Below are 11619 nucleotides of genomic sequence, written 5' to 3'. Positions count from 1 at the left end.
TTGTGAATGTATATTCATTGTTCTCGTTTAATTGTTGTAATTAGGGTTTACGTCTTTTCTAGTAGACCTGCACTTAGTAATATTTCCATCTGGTATAACAGGATTTTTTATCTTTTTTTTTTTCTAATTTTCCAAAAGAAGGAACAGAGAAGGGGGCCAGGTGAGGATGTTCCCACAAAGGCCCAGTCCTTTGTTCTTAACGCTACCTCGCTAACGTGGGAAATGGCGAATAGTATGAAAGAAAGGTATATATATATATATATATATATATATATATATATATATATATATATATATATATATATATATATATATACATATATAAAAGGCGACTAAAAGGGGAGGGAGTCCACGGGGAAAATGAAACACGAGAAGTTCCCAGGTGCACTTTCGTGTAATAATCACATCATCAGGGAGACACAAAAGAGAAATATAACAGTCAGTTGATATACATCGAAGAGATGAAGCTAGGACGCCATTTGGTAAACATGTGATTGTCCAAAACATACAACGGCGTTCATAAACTTGTTTTACAAATTTTATCAACAATAAAGTTATCTAATTTGTATATACCATCACTAATATTAAGATTATAATCTTTGTGTATTCAATAATAGAAGATTCAATGATATTTCTCTTGGTAATAGTGTTAGAGTTAATAACTGAGATGGCGTTACTCCAGTCAATACAATGATCATAGTTTTAACGTGATTAAACAAGGCATTTGATTCTAGTCCCGTTCTTATACTATATTTATGTTGCTTACGTCTAACAGAAAGATCCTTACCAGTCTGACCAACATAAAATTTATCACAGTTTCCACAAGGCACTTTATAGATGCATCCAAGAGAATTTTCTGGTGAATTCCTGATTAATATATTCTTTATAGTATTATTGTTGCTAAAGGCAACATTTACATTAAAGGATTTAAGCAACATGAGAAGTAAAGTGAAATTACTATTAAAAGGGAGAACTAAAAGATACTTGGTGTCAATGGGAGGTTTGGGCTCAACTCTATAAAATGATTTCTTAGCTAACTTAAGGGATTTATCAATGAAAGATCTAGGGTACTTTAACTTACATCCAAGAGAATATATCTTCTCAAACTCATCATCAATAAACTCTGGACTGCAAATACGTAAAGCCCTAAGGAACATTAATTAAAATGATGATAATTTAACTCTGTCATGTTGAGATGAGTAATAATGGATATATGAGCATACATTGGTGGGTTTTCTGTATATGCTAAACTTAAACTTGTTTCCTTGTCTATGGATCATGCAATCTAAAAATGGTAACATACCATCATTTTCATTTTCTACAGTAAATTTGATGGAAGGTACTAAATTGTTAAGTAAGGGGAGAAATATTTGTAAATTTTCATTTGTTGGCCAAACACAAAGAACGTCATCTACATACCTAAACCAAATTGCATTAGAAGGTAAGATATCCTTTAGTAATTTTGTTTCAAAAAATTCCATATAAAGATTACTTAGTACAGGGGAAAGAGGGCTACCCATTGCCATACCAAATTTTTGAGAATAATAATCTCCATTAAATTGAAATACACGGTCTTTTATACACAATTTTATCAGTTCAATGAAATTAGACTTTGAAACAGGTAAATGAATATCATCCAAGACATCAAATAAATATTCTAAAAGGTCATCAACTGGAACTTTAGTGAAAAGTGAGGAAACATCAAAGCTAACTAGTTTGAAATCAGAATTAACATTGATATTGTTTGGCTTGTTGACTAAATCTACATTGTTCATGATATTAGAATTTGATACCTTACCCACTAAAGGGCTCGATAAGGAAACTAACCATTTTGACAATTTACATGTGATGGAGCCTACTGAATAGGTCTTGCTGGAAAATTCTGTTTATGTGTTTTGATAAGCTCATACATATATGGCAATGAAGGGGACAGAGATGACAAACTTTTGATAAGAGAACTATTACCTTTCAACAACAACTTCATTTCTTTATTGAAATGAGAATTAACTGCTTCTAAGGGAATTTTTACTAATTTTAGAATATGTTGTGTCATCATTTAAAAGATCATTCATTTAGATAAATAGTTACTTTTGTCTAAAATCACAACAGTAATGATGATATCAATATATGTAAGGGTTTAGTGTATGCCAGTTTGTCAAAACCAGTGGAATCTAATTGTCCTAAAAGATTCATAAGAGCTATTAACACCTTAAAAAAAGACAAGGATATACATATTACTAAAGCAGATAAGGCTAACACTGTTGTGATCTTTTTTTCTTTTTTTTTTCCAAAAGAAGGAACAGAGAAGGGGGCCAGGTGAGGATATTCCCTCAAAGGCCCAGCCCTCTGTTCTTAACGCTACCTCGTTAACGCGGGAAATGGCGAATAGTATGAAAGAAATATATATATATATATATATATATATATATATATATATATATATATATATATATATATATATATATATATATATATATATATATATATATATATACACAAAGACATATACCTATAAACACATTTACATATTCATACTTGTTTCCATTCATCCATTTCTCTCGGCACTCCATCCCACAGGAAACAATATCGCTATCCCCTGCCTCAGTTAGGTAGCGCTAGGAAAAGACAACAAAGGCCACATTCGTTCACACTCAGTCTCTAGCTGTCATGTAATAATGCACCGAAACCACAGCTCCCTTTCCACATCCAGGGCCCACAAAACGTTGCATGGCTTACCACGGACGCTTCACATGCCTTGGTTCAGTCCATTGGCGGCACGTTGACCCCCAGCATGCCCCATCTTTCCAATCCACCCTATTCCGTGCACGCCTTTCACCCTCCTGCATGCGTATATATGATGAGGTGATGATCATGTGCCCTGGGATGTTTGGTCAGGACGACCTGATGAAGATGATGTGTCCTGGGAAGGTTGGTTAACAAGACGCTTTGATGATGTGTCCTGGGGGACTGCGTGTTGCCCATGAGTCCCTGGACGTCTGGCCATGGTACGTAAACCCCGTGTCCCAGGACGCTTGCCCAGGAGGAGATAGTCGCCCCGCCAGCTCAGGACAGTGTAGCCAGCCCAGTGAGCTAGGTTGATATATTCGCGCTGATCCTGACCCCCGTACAGCAGCTGTGTACGTAACACAACAACCTGCAGGCGATGAACAGGTCAGCTGGCTTACAGGACAGGATGGTGTATATGGGGAGGTAGCCACTGGGCAGGATGGTGTATATGGGGAGGTAGCCACTGGGCAGGATGGTGTACATGGGGAGGTAGCCACTGGGCAGGATGGTGTACATGGGGAGGTAGCCACTGGGCAGGATGGTGTACATGGGAAGGTAGCCACTGGGGAGGCTAGTATAAATAGGGAGGTAGCCACTGGGCAGGATGGTGTACATGGGGAGGTAGCCACTGGGCAGGATGGTGTACATGGGAAGGTAGCCACTGGACAGGATGGTGTACATGGGAAGGTAGCCACTGGGCAGGATGGTGTACATGGGAAGGTAGCCACTGGGCAGGATGGTGTACATGGGGAGGTAGCCACTGGGCAGGATGGTGTACATGGGAAGGTAGCCACTGGGCAGGATGGTGCACATGGGGAGGTAGCCACTGGGCAGGATGGTGCACATGGGGAGGTAGCCACTGGGCAGGATGGTGTACATGGGAAGGTAGCTACTGGGCAGGATGGTGTACATGGGAAGGTAGCCACTGGGCAGGATGGTGTACATGGGGAGGTAGCCACTGGGCAGGATGGTGTACATGGGAAGGTAGCCACTGGGGAGGATGGTGTACATGGGAAGGTAGCTACTGGGCAGGATGGTGTACATGGGAAGGTAGCCACTGGGCAGGATGGTGTACATGGGGAGGTAGCCACTGGGCAGGATGGTGTACATGGGAAGGTAGCCACTGGGGAGGATGGTGTACATGGGGAGGTAGCCACTGGGCAGGATGGTGTACATGGGGAGGTAGCCACTGGGCAGGATGGTGTACATGGGGAGGTAGCCACTGGGCAGGATGGTGTACATGGGGAGGTAGCCACTGGGCAGGATGGTGTACATGGGGAGGTAGCTACTGGGCAGGATGGTGTACATGGGGAGGTAGCCACTGGGCAGGATGGTGTACATGGGAAGGTAGCCACTGGGCAGGATGGTGTACATGGGAAGGTAGCCACTGGGGAGGCTAGTATAAATGGGGAGGTAGCCACTTGGCAGGATGGTGTACATGGGGAGGTAGCCACTGGGCAGGATGGTGTACATGGGAAGGTAGCCACTGGGCAGGATGGTGTATATGAGAAGGTAGCTACTGGGCAGGATGGTGTACATGGGAAGGTAGCCACTGGGGAGGATGGTGTACATGGGGAGGTAGCCACTGGGCAGGATGGTGTACATGGGGAGGTAGCCACTGGGCAGGATGGTGTACATGGGGAGGTAGCCACTGGGCAGGATGGTGTACATGGGAAGGTAGCCACTGGGCAGGATGGTGTATATGAGAAGATAGCTACTGGGCAGGATGGTGTACATGGGAAGGTAGCCACTGGGGAGGATGGTGTACATGGGGAGGTAGCCACTGGGCAGGATGGTGTACATGGGGAGGTAGCCACTGGTGAGGCTAGTATACATGGAAAGGTAGCCACTGGGGATGATGATGTACATGGGAAGGTAGCCACTGGGGAGGATGGTGTACATGAGAAGGTAGCCACTAGGGAGGATGGTGTACTTGGGAAGGTAATCAAAGGGGATGATGGTGTACATGGGAAGGTAGCCACTGGGCAGGATGGTGTACATGGGAAGGTAGCCACTGGGCAGGATGGTGTACATGGGAAGTTAGCCACTGGGCAGGATGGTGTACATGGGAAGGTAGCCACTGGGGAGGATGGTGTACATGGGAAGGTAGCCACTGAGGAGGATGGTGTACATGGGAAGGTAGCCACTGGGGAGGATGGTGTACATGAGAAGGTAGCCACTAGGGAGGATGGTGTACTTGGGAAGGTAATCAAAGGGGATGATGGTGTACATGGGAAGTTAGCCACTGAGGAGGATAGTGTACATGGGAAGGTAATCAAAGAGGAAGATGGTATACATGGAAAGGTAGCCACGTAGGAGGATGGCATACATGGGAAGGTAGCCACTGAAAAGATGGCATTACTCCAGACAATACACTGGTAAGGATCTTTCCGTTAGACTTAAGCAACATGAATATAGTATGAGAACGGGACAAGAATCAAATGCCTTGTTTGACCACGTTGAAAACTATGATCGCCACCCCGTCACACATGAAATAACCTCTTCCCCCTCATGTGTGCGAGGTAGCGCTAGGAAAAGACAACAAAAGGCCCAATTCGTTCACACTCCGTCTCTAGCTGTCATGTAATAATGCTCCGAAACCACAGCTCCCTTTCCACATCCAGGCCCCAAAGAACTTTCCATGGTTTACCCCAGACGCTTCACATTCCTTGGTTCAATTCATTGACAGCACGTCGACCCCGGTATACCATATCGTTCCAATTTCACTCTATTCCTTGCAAGCCTTTCACCCTCCTGCATGTTCAGGCCCCGATCACTCAAAATCTTTTTCACTCCATCATTCCACCTCCAATTTGGTCTCCCACTTCTCGTTCCCTCCACCTCTTACAACTATATCCTCTTTGTCAATCTTTCCTCATTCTCTCCATGTGACCAAACCATTTCAAAACACCCTCTTCTGCTCTCTCAACCACACTCTTTATATTACCACACATCTCTCTTACCCTTTCATTACTTACTCGATCAAACCACCTCACACCACATATTGTCCTCAAACATCTCATTTCCAACACATACACCTTCCTCTGCACAACTCTATCTATAGCCCACGCTTCGCAATCATATAACATTATTGAAACCAATATTCCTTCAAACATACCCATTTTTGCTTTCCGAGATAATGTTCTCGCCTTCCACACATTTTTCAACGTTCCCAGAACTTTCGCCCCCTCCCCCACCCTGTGCCACACTTCCGATTCCATGGTTCCATCCGCTGCTAAATCCACTCCTAGATATCTGAAACATTTCACTTCCTCCAGTTTTTCTCCATTCAAACTTACCTACCAATTGACTTGTCCCTCATCCCTACTGTACCTAATAACCTTGCTCTTATTCACATTTACTCTTAACTTTCTTCTTTCACACACTTTACCAAACTCAGTTACCAGCTTCTGCAGTTTCTCACCCGAATCAGCCACCAGCGTTGTATCATCAGCGAACAACAACTGACTCACTTCCCAAGCCCCCTAGTCCACAGCAGACTGCCCATATCTCCAAAACTCTTGCACTCACCTCCCTAACAACCCCATCCATAAACAAATTAAACACCCATGGAGACATCATGCACCCCTGCCGCAATCCAACATTCACTGAGAACCAATCACTTTCCTCTCTTCCTACTCGTACACATGCCTTACATCCTTGATAAATACTTTTCAATGCTTCTAACAACATTTCTCCCACACCATATATTCTTAATACCTTCCACAGAGCATCTCTATCAGTTCTATCATATGCCTTCTCCAGGTCCATAAATGCTACATCTACTGTGTAAACATGTACCATATAATCATGAATATATAAACTTAGTGTATATACTGTGTAAACATGTACCATATGATCATGAATATATAAACTTAGTGTATATACTGTGTATACATGTACGATATGATCATGAATATATAAACTTAGTGTATATACTGTGTAAACATGTACCATATGATCATAGATATATAAACCTAGTGTATATACTGTGTAAACATGTACCATATGATCATGAATATATATAAACTTAGTGTATATACTGTATAAACATGTACCATATGATCATGAATATATAAACTTAGTGTATATACTGTGTAAACATGTACCATATGATCATGAATATATAAACTTAGTGTTTATATGTTTTCAGACGTGTGTATCTGGATTTCGTCACGTGCCACACAGTGTGTCGGTTCATGAAGAAGCTGTCAATGTTACACTGGTTATACAAGTGACCAAACTGACGTGACAGGGGCACCCAGGGATGACAGGGGCACCCTGGGATGACAGGGGCACCCTGGGATGATAGGGGCACCCTGGGATGATAGGGGCACCCTGGGATGACAGGGGCACCCTGTGATGACAGGGGCACCCTGGGATGATAGGGGCACCCTGGGATGATAGGAGCACCCTGGGATGATGGGAGCACCCTGGGATGATAGGGGCACCCTGGGATGATAGGGGCACCCTGGGATGACAGGGGCACCCTGTGATGACAGGGGCACCCTGGGATGACAGGGGCACCCTGGGATGATAGGAGCACCCTGGGATGATAGGGGCACCCTGGGATGACAGGGGCACCCTGGCATGACAGGGGCACCCTGGGATGACAGGGGCACCCTGTGATGACAGGGGCACCTTGGGATGACAGGGGCACCCTGGGATGACAGGGGCACCCTGGGATGATAGGGGCACCCTGGGATGACAGGGGCACCCTGTGATGACAGGGGCACCCTGGGATGATAGGGGCACCCTGGGATGACAGGGGCACCCTGGCATGACAGGGGCACCCTGGGATGACAGGGGCACCCTGGCAGGACAGGGGCACCCTGGGATGATAGGGGCACCCTGGGATGACAGGGGCACCCTGGGATGACAGGGGCACCCTGGGATGACAGGGGCAGCCTGGGATGACAGGGGCACCCTGGGATGATAGGAGCACCCTGGGATGATAGGGGCACCCTGGGATGACAGGGGCACCCTGGGATGACAAGGGCACCCTGGGATGATAGGGGCACCCTTGGATGATAGGGGCACCCTGTGATGACAGGAGCACCCTGGGATGATAGGGGCACCCTGGGATGACAGGAGCACCCTGTGATGACAGGGGCACCCTGGGATGACAGGGGCACCCTGGGATGATAGGGGCACCCTGGGATGACAGGGGCACCCTGTGATGACAGGGGCACCCTGGGATGACAGGGGCACCCTGGTATGATATCGGCACCCTGTGATGACAGGGGCACCCTGGGATGACAGGGGCACCCTGGGATGACAGGGGCACCCTGGGATGATGGGGGCACCCTGGGATGACAGGGGCACCCTGGGATGATAGGAGCACCCTGGGATGACAGGAGCACCCTGGGATGATAGGGGCACCCTGGGATGATAGGTGCACCCTGGGATGACAGGAGCACCCTTGGATGACAGGGGCACCCTGTGATGACAGGGGCACCCTGGGATGATAGGAGCACCCTGTGATGACAGGGTTACCCTGGGATGACAGGGGCACCCTGGGATGACAGGGGCACCCTGGGATGACAGGGTTACCCTGGGATGATAGGAGCACCCTGGGATGACAGGGGCACCCTGGGATGACAGGGGCACCCTGGGATGACAGGAGCACCCTGGGATGACAGGGGCAGCCTGGGATGATAGGGGCACCCTGGGATGACAGGGGCACCCTGGGATGACAGGGGCACCCTGGGATGACAGGGGCACCCTGGGATGACAGGGTTACCCTGGAATGACAGGGGCACCCTGGGATGACAGGGGCACCCTGTGATGACAGGGGCACCCTGGGATGACAGGGGCACCCTGAGATGACAGGGGCACCCTGGGATGATAGGGGCACCCTGGGATGATAGGAGCACCCTGGGATGATAGGAGCACCCTGGGATGATAGGGGCACCCTGGGATGACAGGGGCACCCTGGCATGACAGGGGCACCCTGGGATGACAGGGACACCCTGTGATGACAGGGGCACCCTGGGATGATAGGGGCACCCTGTGATGACAGGGGCACCCTGGGATGACAGGGGCACCCTGGGATGATAGGAGCACCCTGGGATGATAGGGGCACCTTGTGATGACAGGGGCACCCTGGGATGACAGGGGCACCCTGGGATGATAGGAGCACCCTGGGATGATAGGGGCACCCTGGGATGATAGGAGCACCCTGGCATGACAGGGGCACCCTGGGATGACAGGGGCACCCTGGGATGACAGGGGCAGCCTGGGATGACAGGGGCACCCTGGGATGATAGGAGCACCCTGGGATGATAGGGGCACCCTGGGATGACAGGGGCACCCTGGGATGACAAGGGCACCCTGGGATGATAGGGGCACCCTTGGATGATAGGGGCACCCTGTGATGACAGGAGCACCCTGGGATGATAGGGGCACCCTGGGATGACAGGAGCACCCTGTGATGACAGGGGCACCCTGGGATGACAGGGGCACCCTGGGATGATAGGGGCACCCTGGGATGACAGGGGCACCCTGTGATGACAGGGGCACCCTGGGATGACAGGGGCACCCTGGTATGATATCGGCACCCTGTGATGACAGGGGCACCCTGGGATGACAGGGGCACCCTGGGATGACAGGGGCACCCTGGGATGATGGGGGCACCCTGGGATGACAGGGGCACCCTGGGATGATAGGAGCACCCTGGGATGACAGGAGCACCCTGGGATGATAGGGGCACCCTGGGATGATAGGTGCACCCTGGGATGACAGGAGCACCCTTGGATGACAGGGGCACCCTGTGATGACAGGGGCACCCTGGGATGATAGGAGCACCCTGTGATGACAGGGTTACCCTGGGATGACAGGGGCACCCTGGGATGACAGGGGCACCCTGGGATGACAGGGTTACCCTGGGATGATAGGAGCACCCTGGGATGACAGGGGCACCCTGGGATGACAGGGGCACCCTGGGATGACAGGAGCACCCTGGGATGACAGGGGCAGCCTGGGATGATAGGGGCACCCTGGGATGACAGGGGCACCCTGGGATGACAGGGGCACCCTGGGATGACAGGGTTACCCTGGAATGACAGGGGCACCCTGGGATGACAGGGGCACCCTGTGATGACAGGGGCACCCTGGGATGACAGGGGCACCCTGAGATGACAGGGGCACCCTGGGATGATAGGGGCACCCTGGGATGACAGGGTTACCCTGGGATGACAGGGGCACCCTGTGATGACAGGGGCACCCTGGGATGACAGGGGCACCCTGGGATGACAGGGGCACCCTGGGATGATAGGAGCACCCTGGGATGACAGAGGCACCCTGTGATGACAGGGTTACCCTGGGATGACAGGAGCACCCTGGGATGATAGGAGCACCCTGTGATGACAGGGTTACCCTGGGATGACAGGGGCACCCTGGGATGACAGGGGCACCCTGGGATGACAGGGTTACCCTGGGATGATAGGAGCACCCTGGGATGACAGGGGCACTCTGTGATGACAGGGTTACCCTGGGATGACAGGAGCACCCTGGGATGATAGGGGCACCCTGGGATGACAGGGGCACCCTGGGATGACAGGGGCACCCTGGGATGACAGGGTCACCCTGGGATGACAGGGGCACCCTGGGATGATAGGGGCACCCTGGGATGACAGGGGCACCCTGGGATGACAGGGGCACCCTGGGATGACAGGGGCACCCTGGGATGACAGGGGCACCCTGGGATGACAGGGGCACCCTGCGATGACAGGGGCACCCTGGGATGACAGGGGCACCCTGTGATGACAGGGGCACCCTGGGATGACAGGGGCACCCTGGGATGACAGGGGCACCCTGGGATTACAGGGTACCCTGGGAAAACGTGAGAGCGGAAGTATGGGATGACAGAAGTTTTACACGAGCGAGAGGAAAATGACATGGCAGGGGGAAGATGATGGAACATGAAGAGATAAGAAAGGTACAAAGTTACAGAGAGAAGATGACATGATGTGCATGACGACATGATAGGTTGAGCATATGATGACATGCAGGCAAACGAATGACATGACGGGTGGCGTATGACATGCAGGAGGTGCATGATGAGGTAGGTGGAGAAGACATGACAGAATATGACTGTTGGCGTATGACATGACGGTGAGTATGACATGACGGTGCGTATGACATGACGGTGAGTATGACATGACGGTGAGTATGACATGACGGCGAGTATGACATGACGGTGAGTATGACATGACGGCGAGTATGACATGACGGTGAGTATGACATGACGGCGAGTATGACATGACGGCGAGTATGACATGACGGTGAGTATGACATGACGGCGAGTATGACATGACGGGAAGTATGACATGACGGGAAATATGACATAACGGTGAGTATGACAAGACGGCGAGTATGACATGACGGCGAGTATGGCATGACGGCGAGTATGACATGACGGCGAGTATGACATGACGGGAAGTATGACATGACGGCGAGTATGACATGACGGCGAGTATGGCATGACGGCGAGTATGACATGACGGCGAGTATGACATGACGGCGAGTATGACATGACGGGAAGTATGACATGACAGGAAGTATGACATGACGGCGAGTATGACATGACGGCGAGTATGACATGACGGGAAGTATGACATGACGGCGAGTATGACATGACGGCGAGTATGACATGACGAGAAGTATGACATGACGGCGAGTATGACATGACGGCGAGTATGGCATGACGGCGAGTATGACATGACGGCGAGTATGGCATGACGGGAAGTATGACATGACGGCGAGTATGACATGACGGCGAGTATGACATGACGGCGAGTATGACATGACGGCGAGTATGGCATGACGGGA

At 49.7% G+C, this 11619-nt stretch overlaps 1 protein-coding gene across 1 annotated transcript in view; it reads right to left on the bottom strand.

Moving 5' to 3' along the window:
- Positions 1 to 375: 375 nt before the first annotated feature.
- Positions 376 to 11619, bottom strand: part of LOC139757973 (uncharacterized) — a 56184-nt gene continuing 44940 nt past the window's right edge. The window contains exon 7 of the mRNA XM_071678910.1: positions 376 to 3154. Coding sequence (XP_071535011.1) covers positions 2870 to 3154 — 285 coding nt within the window. The 3' untranslated portion in view covers positions 376 to 2869. The remainder of the gene's footprint in view (positions 3155 to 11619) is intronic.

The sequence above is a fragment of the Panulirus ornatus genome, chromosome 29 (assembly GCF_036320965.1).
Source record: "Panulirus ornatus isolate Po-2019 chromosome 29, ASM3632096v1, whole genome shotgun sequence".
In the NCBI taxonomy this organism is placed as follows: Eukaryota; Metazoa; Arthropoda; class Malacostraca; order Decapoda; family Palinuridae; genus Panulirus; species Panulirus ornatus.
Note: the sequence above shows the minus strand (reverse complement) of the source record. Positions and strands in the feature narration are given on the sequence as shown.